The 16,318-nt window shown below is 40.4% G+C and overlaps 1 protein-coding gene across 2 annotated transcripts in view; it reads left to right on the top strand.

The window, feature by feature from the left end:
- dym (dymeclin) overlaps positions 1-16,318 on the top strand; it is a 105,430-nt gene that overhangs the window by 84,678 nt on the left and 4,434 nt on the right. For both annotated transcript variants that reach the window (XM_036529568.1, XM_036529569.1), the window contains 2 exons: positions 536-718; positions 5,200-5,313. In XM_036529568.1, the coding sequence (XP_036385461.1) occupies positions 536-718; positions 5,200-5,313 (297 nt within the window). The remainder of the gene's footprint in view (positions 1-535; positions 719-5,199; positions 5,314-16,318) is intronic.

The following is a 16,318-nucleotide window of genomic DNA, read 5'->3' as shown; positions in this document are numbered from 1 at the left end:
ACAGGGAGTTGATTTGGGACTCCATGTCAAAATTGCTCGGGAGATATTCATAATATAAATGTGAAAGTTTCTATTGTCTTTGGGGGGAATATGAATCATCACTGAGAGCTTTCAGGGTGCCCGTGACACTCAGTCAAAATGTTAACGTTCAGAATACCTGCCCACCTACTTTTAGAACAATTTTGTGACTTTGCATGTAACAGCTGTGAGTTCATATTGTTACTGAAGTGTCCCTGGTTGGATACGTACATTGGTCTGCTTCATGACAGTTCCATTAGGGATCTCAGGGATCCCATGGAGGAACATGCTTCTCTTGTGCCACAGGGCCTGAGAGGAGTCAGAAAGCTGTATTTCATTTTGAGCCTACATAAATCGAAAGGGCAGATCTGATCAGATCTAGAATTTCAACAAGGAAGAGCATTGTATAGTAGGGTGATGCACAGTAAACTTGCTTTGCAAGACCACCATTCCAAAAATGAATCACTGACCCGCCCCAGTGATTGAATTTCTGCACTATGTCGTCTCTATCATCTAGGCCCAAGATCTGAATGTGATTGAGGAGGTGATCCGCATGATGCTGGAGATCATCAACTCCTGCCTCTGCAACTCGCTGCACCACAACCCCAACCTGGTCTACGCCCTGCTCTACAAGAGGGAGCTCTTCGAGCAGTTTCGCTCTCACCCGTCGTTCCAAGACATCATGCAGAACCTCGACACAGTGAGTCTTTGCCGTCTGCATCAAAGGAATAGCTTATTTCCACCACAGAGAGCATTGGATGTAGAGTGAGGTTCTTACTCTTGCTTTTTTCTTATTCGGTATTCAGGTTTGATGGACAGTCATAAGTAATCTTGGAGAAAGTAGGCTGTATACACATTTTTACATAACGTGATTACATGAAGGATTATGTTTGATTTATAGCAGGATTGGGCTCAAGTTAGTTGTAAGGGATAGAGCATGGAGTAGCAGAAGGGTGAGGGATTAACTGTAATGTGTAATTCTCTAATGTGTAGAAATATCATTGCACCGTAGTTATGTCGTAAGGCAGTAGATCGGATTGTTAGGTAATATTTGCATTGTTTTTAAAGGGGAATGTGCTTTGCTGTACAGTACCAGTGCTGTGGCACCTCTGAATCTTATTAAGGCCAGTACCACACTCATGGCAGCTCTTGTTCTTGAAAGGATCACAGAGCAAATTTGGGTATAACTTTAGTATTAGACAGCAATAGTCCATTCGCCAGTAGGGGTGTTAAGATGGCAATGGTCAATGTGTGTGTGTAAACGTGTGTGTGTGTGTGTGTGTGTATTAAATATATGTACATGTACATGCACATATATGTATCTAAAGTTACATACAGTTCTTAAAACGGTGTTCACTATTACAGCTATATTATCTATATGAGAATAACTGACTACCAGCTGTTTTTACAATTTTGCACAGCCCAACAGCCAGCCATATTGGTTATGTTTCTGTGCTTAGCCTAATAGAGAAACTGAAATAATATCTTAAGATCCAAAATGCCAAGTATCTATATCAGCCAACTTGATTAGCCAGTTTCAACAAAGACAGTCCAGTACAGCCTGCTTTATGATATACAGTATATGTCAGGAACACTACACTTTGGATCATCATAGTAAAAATTTTCCTTTAATTTCTGTTTTTATCTTTATCTTTACTCCCCCACTCCACTGTCTCAGTCAATGCTTTAAATTTTTCAGTTGGCTTGAAGGACATCAGGATGCAGTTCCATTTCCTCTTTAACAATATCCTATCTTTGATGCCAATAGTCTGTGCACTGAGGTCCATCTAAGAAACAAAAAAGAAAAATGAACTTTTGCCTCAGCTGACACCACACATGCCCGGTTGGCCATTCATATTGTTCAGCCTTTGAAAAATTCCCTGTAAATGCAGAGAATGGAATGCTGGATTTCCCCAGCAGGCTGCCAGGTATTACCTTTGACAGGGAACTGTCATCTTGTAACAGTAGCATGCCAATGCCTTCCTAGGAGGCTGACCTTCAGAAGCTCGAATATATAAAAAATACAGTATCATTCAACTGCACCAGAAGTTTCATATATTACAAAATATTTGTTAACATGAATTCATCATAAACTACCTATCAATACAAGTATACTGTAGGAGCACAGCCCTCTCAATCTCCATAGCCTCCCCCTGTCTGGATTCAATAAAAGATGCATGTCATGTCAATTTCACAGCCATTTTGAGTGATAAACTGCAAAGGCTTGTGAGGTGGATCAAACGTGGGTAAGAGGAAATTAAAAGATTACATCAGTTGTGGATCTGTGTACGGTTTTCCGAATATTCCAGTTTTATCTTAATCTTATGTATTCTCTAATTCGGTATGTGTAATTCTTAAAGCTTGTGTCAATTGCTTGTCATCTTTAAGATTTTTCATTTTAAAGTCAGCCTGCAAAAATTAACAGGGTTTTATCTCTGACACCCCTTTTCCACCTTACTCCAGGAACATAAATGATGCGCTTCCAGAATGGCTGTGAACTTTTCTGATGAAAAGCATAAATCCACTGCATGGAGCACTGTCAGTAAAATATTCATGCGAAACGCCTAGATGTTGTTTTTCCACTGTATGTCACTGTACCGTATGCTGTGTGGGAGACAGCAGTACAGCGGTCTCTCTCTGCAGTGCCTTGCTCATTCCTCATGCTGCAGCACTGTGGTGGTGGATGCTGTGCTGTTTTTGGTCTTAAATTAGGTACCAATGGGAATCGTGGTAACAGTCGTAGAGGTCAGTGATACAGCACACCTCTGATGTGCCGAACACAAACTCCAGAGTGCCCACCCACAAAACGCTGGAAGAGGCTCCATATAACGCCCCCCCCGACCCTTCCTTCCCACATTAGGCTTTGGAGAATTAAGTGGGCAGAGCGCCTCGCGTTTGTCTGATGAACATATTCACTGAATCACTGCTGCTCTAATTTTAAAGTCGTGACTGAAAGACTGACACAGATCTTGCATGCGTAAGGGACACATGCATGAATGACTTCCATTCACAATTCTTAAGAATGCTTTCAACCAGTTTCTGACATTTTGAGGAAGTCAAGATAATTGTGCCTACTGATGAGGAAATACTGATGCCTGCTGGTGTTGATGCAATGATAAATAAATGACATGAAATAAAATATGGTGCTGATATGGTGCTTATATACACATCCAGCACAGTATTTTTGTGATCATGACTGGAAGTGCTGGTAATTCAGGTTGCTAGGAGACCAGTTTGCAGTCAGTTGTGTCGATCAACTATAGCCTAATATTGCGGGTGGAAGATTACTGGGAACAAGCCACTACAATCGTTGAATAGTCACTGCATATCCTCTGACAGTTACCTATCAACCAGCAATTTGAGTATTAGTGCACCTTATGAAGTGGAACCACCTACCAGGGGAAGTTCTGTTCAACACAGACATTGTTTTCAAACAGGCACCAACCGATAAACCACTCCCATTCTGCTCAGGCTGAAACCCACAGGGCAGAGATAGTCATGCATGTCACAGTCAGGAAGGCTGCAATTTGTCCTGTGGCCCCCATGTTCCAGACAGGGCAATCCCGTGAGAGTGGCCTTTGATAGAAGGGGTGAAGTGTCTTGTGGTGGTGGTGGTGGTGGTGGGGGGGGGTGTATGTGAGTAGCTCATGTGAGTGCAGTGTTGGATTGTGATGTAAAATTTCTTTAGACTACAAATATGAAATATGGTTGCAACCTTTTCATTCATCTGGGTAGATTACAGTGTGAAATTAACTTTTTTTTTGTGAAGCCATACATTATTATAATTGATGATTTCATACCTCATTTTCTGTAGCATGTTGCATCTTTTCTCGAACATGAATTGATGCCTTTTAGTGTTTCAGTTTGTCATTTTATTAGCTTGCCTATGAAACATGCTAAAACTGTTGTTATCTGTCAGGATTATTTATGCTCATGGTTGTAGTTATGGTTTTCTACAATGATAAATCAGCTCTTGTCTCCCCCAGCTTTTAAACTACATACAAGTAGCTTCACATACTTACTATATCATGTTCAAATGTGGGTCTGGTGTGCACTGAGTCATTTATTGAATTAGGTTTTCCCATTCATTAACATTAGTGGAAGTGTGAATTCAGTCTGCATGTGCTGTTAGTAAGGAATGTCCTTGCCAAGATGCACTGATGCATTGGTTTGGAAAAGTACAAGATGTAAGACTTCCGTAGTTACTGTCCAGGTCAGTTCAGTAGACAGCATCAATATAAACAAACTAGCAACACATTCCACACCTAATCCCACACAGGTAAAACAAAAAATAAAGTTAATGACAAGCATGCCAGCTACATAATATGACTCAATTATCTACCGTTTCGGCATTGTTAGTCATGCAGCTAGTAATGCTAGCTAGGTAGTAAGATGATGTTGCTATCTAGTAGAAGAGTTGCTAGCTACAAAAGTAGCAGTGCTTTACTCTTTGCCTGCTTAGATAGATATCTGGCAGGTGTGCAAAGTTATTAAGTAGGTAGCTTCTCACACTTATGCTCTCATACTGGTAGTTGTCTACACTGTTGACTTTTTTTCAAAGGGATTGTGTTTCAATGCACAGCTGTTTACAGTAGCTTTTAGAAATGAGCCAACTAATCCTCCATTTATTAGCTACCTAATAAATATCACTTTGTAAACTGAAAAACTATTTATTACGTTGCTTGCTAACCTCTCACAGCTCTTCAGTTGACCTAACTGCCTAGTCTCGTAGTCTAGTCTCATAGACCCAGTCTGCGATAAGGCAATAAGGCTCTAGGCAGGCACATATACACACGCTATAACACTGTGGTCACTCAGCAACTTGCTTTTTCTGTTCAGTCTTCAAACATTGATTGTGTTGGAATAGAATTAGGTTACTGCATGAATTATTTGCTAATATACTGAGTGTTTCTGTGGTATTCCGCAATTAAAAATAATAAAAGGTACAGTATTGGTCTCTTATGTAGTAATCTAAAAGTGTTCAGTTATTACATGAATGCTTTGAAAAAAGTCTTATAGACAGACAAAAATTTAATACAAAATTTCTACTTCGAAATGGAGTTTCCACTAAAAATAATTTGAACAGTGCTGGCTCTTTGAACAGTGCTGGCTCTTTTGTTATGCTAAACTGTATAGAAGCTTTTAAGGATAATGTTTAATGCTTTCATTGGTCCCCCACAGGTGATAGGATTCTTCAGCGGGCGTCTGGAGCAGGCAGGGACGGACCTGTCCGTAGAGCGGGTCCAGGAGGTCATCAAGAAAGGGGCCGTGGCTCTGCCCAAAGATCGGCTCAAGGTGTGACATTCGTCAGCAAGTGTGTCTCATTCATGAAGGTGTTACGGGTTTGGCGTTCCCTTTCATCTGAGGCTCTAAAGTACATTGTTGATTACATTATTAATATACCGTAATTCAGATGACCACATGCTCAAGGTGCTCACATTTTATCATTGGGGGTGGCTGTGAAACTCCACTGGACTGTGGAACCAGAGGATAATTGATCCGACAGAAAAAAGTTTGGGTTTTTATATACATAAACATGACCTCAGTAATGAGTGGAATGAACTGTAATAACACATGTAGGACCAGAAATATCAAAAATAAAGAAAAATCATTAAGTAATTATTGCTCAAATATGCACCACCAGTGCCAACAAATCATCAGTCTCTTCATACTGTGAGAATGAGGGCTGCTCAACTCTGCGAGAGTTGTCAACATCATAACCTCACCAAAATCAACATTTCTCAAAAAAAGGAAAATAAAGTCCCAGCTCCTTTGAGCTTTACTAATGTTTCAATTTCCATAGCTATCTAAACAAAGCACTACTAAGCAAAATATAACAATGGAAAACACAGATGCAAACAGTATGAGAGGGGCCATTTATACTCAAGGTCAATACTGCTGTTCAGGGTCCAAGATCCAATTCCTCATATAATCCAGATACAAAACTGGAATTTCCTTATATGGTTTTTCAGATGTCACACACACACTTTGGCAGAAGCGCTCTTAGACACCTTTCTCCTCCTCCAAGGTCTGGGCAAAGAATGGCGAGTTGCATAAAATTAAATTTATAGATCAAGAGTTTCACTTGGGTATGAAGGTTTGCAGTATCAAAACCAATTGATCAAAATATTGTGCATGAGTGATCACACTTTGAAGCTTACCATAAAACAATACCCCTAACAAGCCGAAAGAGTGTGGTTTATTCCCTTGAGCATGGAAGAAAAAAATACATAAAAGAACTCTGCCTGTATGGCCTGTGGGAAGGCAGGAACAATCAAGTAAATCGAAAGAGAAAAATCATTCTCTGAAACCAAAATGGAGGTAACTGTGGAGGTGGACAGCAAAAAAATGAATTATATTTTGTAACCAAGGACACAGTCCATTCAAACTGGACTAAAGATGATGCTTGGCAAAACATGACAATATTAATGCAGCCACTCCTGAAACCCAGACCATACAAGATAATGAAATAATAATTATGATCACAGTATCCTCAAGTAGGGGATAGTGTATATTACTCTGTTCACAAACTTTGTGGTGAAAATTGTATGTGGATTATTGTAATTCAGATTAACAAATCCATTGTATCAGATGTTTGGATGCAATTTCTTTCAATATTGTCATATGAAATTAATCAGGACAAGTGAGTGATTTTACTTCTGAAAAAGCAGTAGCGGACAAAACACAAGATAAAAACAAAAGCTCTGACAGCTGTTACTTGGAGAAATATGTACCACTACTAAACTTGTATGACACTTGCTCACCTTTTTTCTGTGATGATTTGATTCAAAAGATACTTTTTCATTTCAGTTCATTTATAACTAAGAATAATTTCCTTACGTAAACAAGACAAGGGTCCAATTTGTAATTAATCATTACCCCCCTCCCCCCCAAAGGCTTTCAGACTGTTATTAAAATGGCAAGGGGAAAAGTGAAAAAACTAATTAGTGCTAGGCTACTGGCTACTGCACTTGCTTTAGTTAGCATGCACATTTTAGCACCTGACTAATGTTTTCCACCTCTAGTTTTGATCCCTGCTGAGATGTTCATAGATTAGTGACCTAAATGGTACTCAGGGCTGTTGATTCTGATGTGTGGTCAGCAAGTTTCCCCTTCTCAAGTGCTTCCCTCATAGCCACACAGAGCATGGACTCCTTCACTGTATGAGCAGAATGCTCATTTGCTGATAGAAACTGGGTCACTTTCATGATCACCTAATTCATCTGTTAATGTTATTGTTGCGTTCTTTTATTTAGTTCATTTCGAAAAATGGAATTCCCTCAAATCGTCCACGCAAAGCAAATAGGGTATGGAGTGGATAATTTGAGAGGGAAATAGAATTGTGAAATTTTAACACTGGTTTCTCACTTGATAGGAGTTTGCACTTTAATTAAGACAAGCAGAGAAATGCAAGCTTACCAATATTGATTACGGCCTTAAACACAAATAGAACATGTATTATTCACGCCAAGGTGATAGTATTGTGTGTCCCCTGGAAAAGTGGCTAATTGAGGGTGCAGCAATCAGGGTGAATGGCCTGAGCTTTCTTTTTTTTCGGGCTTACCTGGGCTGGAGAATGAGGGCTGGGAGAAGATAAAGGGTAATTAAAGATGGCAACGTCTTCATTAGTATTAATGGCTGCCCTGGTCCCGCGCAGCCATCTTTCACATCCAGCGAATATGCGCCGGTAATGAGATTTCTCCGAGAGCGCCGGAGCTGTGCCGCTTTGTCATGGGAACATGGGATCTTGGCGAGGAATAAATCTGCCATGAGTACCTTATTACCATTGCATCCTCGGACGGATTATATTACCCAGAATTCCCTGCACCCCCCACCTCGCTGTAAGTGGAGAGCTAACCATAAATCAGTGGTGAAATATACATCTGCAGGCATCACAGGTCATATATCTGCTGGTGAGGCCTAATCACATGCTTCTGCTGTGTTCAGCAAATGAATGGTATATTTAATTCTAAGAAGTGTGTGAAGACCTGTATTCAGCTTATGAATCCCCATTTGGAGCCTAGTGCCGTTCCCTTTTCACCGGCCCTGCTCATAGCAGCCGCCTGCGTCCACGCGGTGCTGCAGCCCAATATAAATTTGAATTCTGCGGGAATTCTCAATCACAGGCAGCCCGCTTGGCCCACGGTAGCATGACACTTGGAATCTGCACCACGAAGCGAACATCAAAGGGAAAAAACGAAAATCATTGCGCGCTCTGAATCTGAATGTGATGGCCAGCAATATCCTGCCATATTTCAGCATTTCCCCAGTGTGGACAGTTTCCATAGTGCGAGTAGAACATTGTAGTAAGCCCATGTGAATAATGCTGCCTTCTGCTAGGCAAAAAAAAATATCACCGCAATCCTGCAGGATCTGTTTCCATCTATGTGTGGGCCTGCTTCTGATGTTTGTTCAAACAAACTAATACTGGCGGAGGCCTCCACTGCTGGGATGCTGTCACAAATGAGAGGCTGGCTCAGATATTGTCTTCACTAGCGTGATAGCAGGTTCACCAGAAGAGCTGTCAGAATCCTAAAAACATCCAGCCACTACTGAACTCTCCTCTGACCTCAGTTATCAAGTTAGTTATAAGTTCAGTTATCAGTTATTAAGTTAGTTATAGCCCGTCTTAAATTTGCGTCTTGTAAAAATAGGCTTTCAAAGTCCCTGATGAGTTGGCTTTGACTCGCCAAAATACATCAGATGTAATTAGTATAAAATGCATTTGTAGATATTAAATATAAGAGAAGGTTATGCTAACATAGAGCTATGAGTGCACAACTCGTAAACATTGTGCTATAACTTTAGTGCATGTGCCTCACATCCAAGAATTATATCGGTTAAAATGAAGGATAATTAAGAATATGCGCAGAACATAGCAATTTGAGACCTTGCTGTGGGCATAATTATACTTCACTGTTTGTGTCACAGAGATGAATGTTTATGAGTATAATGTAAATATGAATTGTGAGGAGCAGCATGACAATTAGAATGTAAAACACTGCATCCTTGTTTTGTCATTTTGTCATTTTTTTCCACTTATTGGCAGTATAAGCATGATGACATCAGTAACAGCCATGTTGCCAAAACTTGACCTTTCCAGTTAAACCTTTAGAAGCAGGAACTCAGAAATGTCACAACTGATAGCGTCCAACAAGAAGACTGTAGTAAGGCCATTTCCTTGGTGCTTGACTGATCTTGACCGGCTCAGCACCCAGACAAGTGCATGCAATTGATTGGGTTCCCATTGAGTTGGGTGTTCATTGTCTTAGTTCCCCTTACCATATTTGTCTGCCTGATAAAACCTGAATTCAGGGAGATGTTTCCAAAATACATGCACTCTTTTATCTCCCTTTGATCCTCATTTCAGTTCTAATCGGTAACCATTCCCTTGTTCTTAAGTATGGCGCTCATTTTTACACATATCGGACCAAGACAGCTGAAATTAATATGTAGGTTTGATTTGAAAGGAACTGCCGTTTTGTAAAAAGTACCAAAAAAAAAAATTGAGGGGGGGTCATTCCCATTGAAAATGTAGTTAGCGCAGTGTCTGTGCTCCATAATTGGCTTTGTTATTTTACACTAGCGGATTGATGCGGCTGCTTTTGATCTTAGTGCGTATGAATAAGAGCTGGAAGAAAGGGCCCGGCCGGGGCGCGGCTGTCCCCTCCGTTGAATGAGCTCAGCTGCGATGATGCTCTCTCTCTTCCTCACAATGCATCCTCCAGCCGCGGGAAACTAGGTCAATCATACACTCACGCAATTCATCCATGACAATAATCACACTGTTATTTTATTCATTTCCTCATTTTAATTAGTTTCAAAATGAAAATCTGCCAGCCAGGCTTATATTTGGGAAGTGAGCAATAAATCACTCATCGCACCAAGGAGGAGAATAATGATGAAATGGAGACTAATGAATTGAAGACTTAACAGTATCCTCGCTCACTACCTTTTGTAATTGATATGAATGTAATGAGAAATTGATATTCAACAATTGTCATTTCACTGAGTGCCATAAAAAAGCAAGCAGGTGCTGGCTGTTTAGTTTCAGCTTGCTAAATGTATAACAAAGGAATATGAATACAGGCAGCCACCATTTTTACAACTCATTATTCCTGGAAATCTGATCCTGACGCAGGAATGGATCATCAGGAATAGAATCTAACTTTTCCATAGACATAGTGTTATAAGTGGGTGGTGTGTTCTTGACCATGGGGTAGAAAAGAAACAAACAGTACATTTGAATATACATTTACATTTTTAATATTCAGCATCATGACACACATTATGTGGCGGTTTGGAAATGACAGCACACAAAGAACAGTAAGAAGCAAACTCTCGTCTTCAGACAGGTGACTTCTTCCAGTTCAGTAAAAACAACAAACTAAGAAAGAAAGGTGAAGTCAAACATAGATCTCCCCAAAAACTTGGCTGCTTTTAATTTATCTTATTTTGTTTTTTTTTTCTTTTCTTCTCTAACTTCGCTGCTGCTCTTGCTCCTCACTTTCACTTCCCAGACTCTGACTCGTGGTTAATGTGGATTTTGTGTCATGTTTATTAATACAAACATTATGCACAAAAGACTGCCTTGCAATACACACTCTAAATAAAGGATTGACTATCATTTATGTGCTAACTTTGTGAAAATTTGGAGGACACTGGCCTTGTTATACAGCCTTTTTTGTTGCAGTCTTGAATTATAGGCCCTGTTCACACCTGGTATTAACGTGCGTCTTGGGTGATCGGATCACAAGTGGACAGCGCTAAGTACAGGTGTGAACGCACCCAAGGCGCATTGAGGACGCATTGAGATCCGATCGCTCAGACCACATTCGGAGGTGGTCTGGGCCGCATATGGCCACATTCTTTTAGCAGTGTGAACGCAAATGCGTCCTGGGCCACATTGATGGACCGTCTACTCAACTGATGTCCTCTGCTTAAGCGAAAGAACATAGTCATTCGCACGCCAACAGCGTTCACACCGGTGTGATTAACTGTTTAGCGCGTAAGCTAAAACCGGTGTGATTAGAACACGAGTGACGAGATTGGAAAAAAATCTAGCTAATTTTAGCTTTGAGGAAACAGCGATTTAACGTTAAAAAATAGGAAACGCTAACTGAAAACTATGAGAAGCTAAATAACGCTAATGAAAACATAATGAACCATGTGCACTACATAGCATGAAAAATAAGCTGCGTGCGAAAGGGTTTTAAAGTGCGATGATCTGGAGATGCTTCCAAGCCCCAAAGGTGTAATGCAATATATTACATGGAAAAATGGTATTATGAATAATACGTGAAGTGTTGTAGTTCTACAAATAAATGTTAGTAGACTATTGTGGGAGTCAAGATTTACGATGTCATGAATATCAAGGAGACATTCTAAAACGCTTAACGTGGCTTAATGTTCCAAAATGGCGATCAATGATCACCAAATTTCTCTCGGACATCTCTTGTCATAAACACTTCCTCCTGTCAAAAAATCAAAACCAAAATCCTAGGAGTATGGTCGTTATCTCACTACGTTTTCCTCTCCATTGAGGCCCATTATAAGGAAAAAGCTTAACGTGGCTTTATGTCCCAAAAAGCGATCAATGATCACCAAATTTGTCTGACATCTCATGTCATAAACACCATTTCCTATCAAAAAAGCGTCCATACTCATAGGATTTCGGTTTTGATTTTTTGACAGGTGGAAGTGTTTATGACAAGAGATGTCCGAGAGAAATTTGGTGATCATTGATCGCCGTTTTGGAACATTAAGCCACGTTAAGCCCTTTCACGTTAAGCATTTTAGAATGTCCCTTCTTCCATAACAAGAGCGCATTGGTTTAAGAAGAGTAATTCATAGATGTATTCACAACACTAGCAAACCAGCAAACACCCTTAATATTAAACTACATTATGAAACATTTTCATTGCAGTGAATAACGTAAGAAAACATAATATCTTGCTTACCCTATTTAATTCAACCATACTGGCAAGGTGCCAGACAAATACAGTGAAGTTCAAAATGTTCTAATCTAGTGTTTCTGCTTTTTCCAACGATAAACAGAATTTAACAAAAGATCAGCTGCAGCTGAGTTAAGGGTATTTAATTTCAGTGATGAACGGAATCTAGCTTGCTAGTCAACTAGGTTTTCATTTACAGATACAACACGCATTACTGCATAGTGACAGTCATAACAAGAATCGCTCAAGCAGACCTTTAAATGATGCGTAAACTTACATTTGCAAAAGGAAATGATGTACGTGTTTATTTGCATATAGAGCGGGGAAGTGAGATCCGATCACAAGTGGTCACTCGAGACGCATGTGGGGACGCATTTTAATGCCAGATGTGAACAGATGTATTTAGAGCTGTCCTCTTGTGATCGGATCACCCAAGACGCATGTTAATGTCAGGTGTGAACAGGGCCATAGTGCGTGTTATAATTCAGTAGGTGGCTGGAAATTATCTCATGTTAATGTGCAACCTTCAGTGTATAGCAGTATGGGCATTTTGTGTTTGTATTTTTTTTTTCATCCTGTGAAAAGTATTAAGGGACATGCATAAAAAAGTAATCATTGGAATTATGCCTGCCAAATGGACTGTTATCAGTGCTAACCAAGGTAAAGCAGTATGATTTGAGAGGAATTTAAAACTTGGTTAGACTGAAGATAATTATGATAAAATTTAACTAGAAGAATGAATATAAGTCAATACTGTATGCCTCTTTACATTTTATACCTTCCATGCAACACCCTGCAATGTTTTCATAAAAATATCTAATATCTAAAAATATTTTATTTATTGTTCTTTCTCTATTGCTGTCAATGTAAAACAATCAGTTACACGAAGAGGCTAATGAAGCCTTATCTTCTATTTCGTTAAAAACGCAGTAAACAAACAGATCTGCAGACAGACGTCATACGTAAAAAGGCAGCTTGACAAATAAGTGAGGAATGCACTGGGGTCTATAGAGGTGGTTGTTACAAAGGCTAACCAGAAGGTGGATATACTCTGGGGAGGCCTGCTCTCCCTCCCCAGTGGCCTAGTCCAGACTGCCCCTATTCTGTCTGTCACCCCTCTCCCCCAGGCGGAGACAATGGCACCACCCAGGTCCAGCCAGCCAGCCTGTCCGCCAGCAGCCCGGCCCATTCACTCTCTCTTTCAATTTGAATATCAACAGAGACAGGCCCGTGTTGTTACTCGGGCTATCAGGCTCAACGACTTTTAGCAACAGCGCTTCTGGAATTTATTGTTTGGCCAGCGCTGCCTTGTTCTGTAGTGATAAGCAATAGACAGTCTGGCTCCTTGGAAGAGGAGTCCGTTCTGTGCCGGGTCTCCAGAGGCCTATGGACGCCTAACCCCCCCTCCACCCGCCCACCCCAACATGTGCACAGTGAGCTCTTAACAAAGAGACATTTCTACTGTCGTCAGGGAGATTTTTCTTTTTTGTTTGTTTTTTGTTTTTTATCTTACAGCTTGTGGGGTCAGCAGAGATGCAGATCTCAGGACTGAACTGCCACACTGGCTTGTATATTTGCATGCATTTTTGAGCATTTGTGTCTTTTCCCTCCCCTTCATGTGCAATCATTTGAGCCCTGAACTCCATGTCAAATTACGGCCCTAAAAACCACTCAGATCTTGAATTAGAGACTAAATATAGGCTGCGCTCTGCTACTTTTTGTGTTAACCCTATGGTTTACCGACTAAAAAATAAGCTGATAGAAAAACATAAGTGCTGTTTTGATTTTAACAGTAGAGGGAATTTTTGAAGTTGATGTGAAACTACCCCCCTTCCCAAATTGTCTCACACATAGTTTTGTGCTTTTCACACTTCTAAGTCTGATTAATTAAGTGTCTTTAGCTGTTTTTTTCCACTGACTTGCTTCACATGCCTTCTACACCAATGGGCAATTGTCACAGAGGTCTAAAAAAACAGTCACATTCCATATTAGTCAGTGGTGTCTTATATACTGCCTCGGCTGACGCCATGCAATTTTCCCACTTTCTGTGCCATCCACCAGCCTCATACTATTTGTCTTCGCTCTTTCACGCAGCAGTTTTACAAGGGTGGAAATCTATTCCATAGTTTCATGGACCAACACAGGGACCAGCCCTCTGAAATCTTCAGAGCTGCCCGATTCCGCTCTGGCAGCAGAATGCAACAATCTTAAATTACTTGTCTGCAGGCAAACTTTTGATTTGAGAGATGTTTTATCAGTAGGTCAGCTACAGCAGGTGATCCAGACCGGCTACCACAGCAAACTATTTCATGCTGACAGTATGTTGGCCAAATCAGGATGCGATATTAGTTTGGCCCTGAGCCAAGGAGAGGCAGTCAGATGTAAGTGCATGTATTATGTGTACAGCACAGAAGATGTGTGTTATTCAGTACTTTTTCCATGCTAGCTAGTTCAATCTTGATCACAATATTGATATTTCACACCAGAAAATGTTGACCTTCTGAGCATCTTTTAGCAAAATGTTTTTGTTGTGGTCTCTCCATTGCAATCTCTCAGCAACAGAAATAACAAATGCGTGAGTGTCAGGACTGCCTCCTCCATCATAGCAAGCATCGTTAGCAAGCATCACCACAGATCTCACTCTCCTTCATTCACAAACAAACAAAATACAGGGAGTTCAGCTCTAATGATGGTCTGGGGTCAGCTGCACATGAACAGTATGTAAAACTACTAAATCAAATGAATATATATCATGTAAACCGCTGCAGCAGGTCAGTGGAAAACAGGCTGACTCTATGTTGGGTCGGGAGTGAGAGGGCTGGAACTTTGTACGTGGTTGTGAATATAGTGGATCTGGAGAGAGTGGTTGAGAAGGCTGGAATGTTTAAAGTCCAGAGATACTTGTGTATTTATTTTTCAATTGAATAATTTGTTACTTAATTTTCAGTACACAAATATTCAGACTACATCAAGGCTCTCTAAACACTGACCCCTCCCTGACTAACGCAGATTTACAACTGTTATCTTTCACAGTTTAAGCATAGAAGATAAAAACACCAACAAAAGCTCAGTGGTAAATGGCAAAGCAACATACAAACCTGGTGGTTGGAAATTGGCAGTAATAATTAAAGGATGTATGCCCTATGACAGCACTCAGTCCTCTTGAGTCAGTGTTTCCCACAATTGCGCTACATTTCAAGGGTAGTGCTAATGATTCATTGTCTGTGCAGCTAATTGCCTAACCCCATTGAATACACTTGTAAGTCATTCTGGGAAAGAGTGGTTGCCAGATGAATAGCTGCGCATGTAAATAGTTTTGGCACTATAACTGAAATTATGAAATACTTCTTGTTGCAAATGCGGTGACTTTTTTTTTTGTTTGTTTTGTTTGGTGGGTTGACCTCTTCAAATGTGTATCTTCAACAATGCGAAGGAAGCAGTACAGGTTTTCCAAATTGAAGAGTAAGTGTTGCAGCTGAATTCAGTGTGTTTGCAGGAGGGCTGGAATGTCTGCCTCTACGGCTATAGTGAGTCCAGTGAAAGTGGGGTACTGTACCGAGAGTAAAGGCTTTAAATGCAGCAAAGGCAGACATTTGCTGCAGACACAGTGAAAAAGGTTTTGAGGAGATTTCACCCCATGGTTTTCTTTAAGAAATTCTTAACCTTAGAAACTTCATCTCAGACAGTGTAGGTATGATCATGCAAAAGAGTAGAATACCAAGTGATGTGCAAACTTCCTATGTGTCTGCCTGAGTGGGCGGCAGTGTTGCATAGTGGTAAGGAGCAGGACATGTATCCGAGAGGTTGCTGGTTTGATTCCCCGCTGGGGCAATGCTGTTGGACCCTTGGGCAAGGTACTTAACCTATAATTTTCTCAGTAAATATTAAGCTGTATAAATGGGTAACATGTAAAAAATTGTAACCTAAGTGCATCTGCTAAATGCAAGTACTGTAAAAAAGCTATGAGTTCATTCATATCATATAGCAGTCTTCATATCCTGGGTATTTTTAGGTTTTGGTGCTAGTAAAAATAGTTTGGTGAGGATTGATTATTTAGTGAATGTCACAGTTTATGAGTTAAAGAATCTCTCACTTTCTGGCGCAGACTCGTTGATGGCATGACATCATACTCAGCTATACTGTCGTGATCTTGGTGCAGCAGTCCAGTCAAAACACCCTAATTAAACATGGCGTTAATCACGCAGTTACTCATGGCTGGATTGGAATGTACAGCATTTACAGAAACCTTGACTGGAAAACACAGCATCATGTGGTTAAGAGCGTATTAGAATACCACACAGGACTGCAGTCTGATTTTCCATTGTTCTTACAGTTTTAAAAGTTCA

Source organism: Megalops cyprinoides, chromosome 5, assembly GCF_013368585.1.
Source record: "Megalops cyprinoides isolate fMegCyp1 chromosome 5, fMegCyp1.pri, whole genome shotgun sequence".
Classification (NCBI taxonomy): Eukaryota; Metazoa; Chordata; class Actinopteri; order Elopiformes; family Megalopidae; genus Megalops; species Megalops cyprinoides.
Note: the sequence above shows the minus strand (reverse complement) of the source record. Positions and strands in the feature narration are given on the sequence as shown.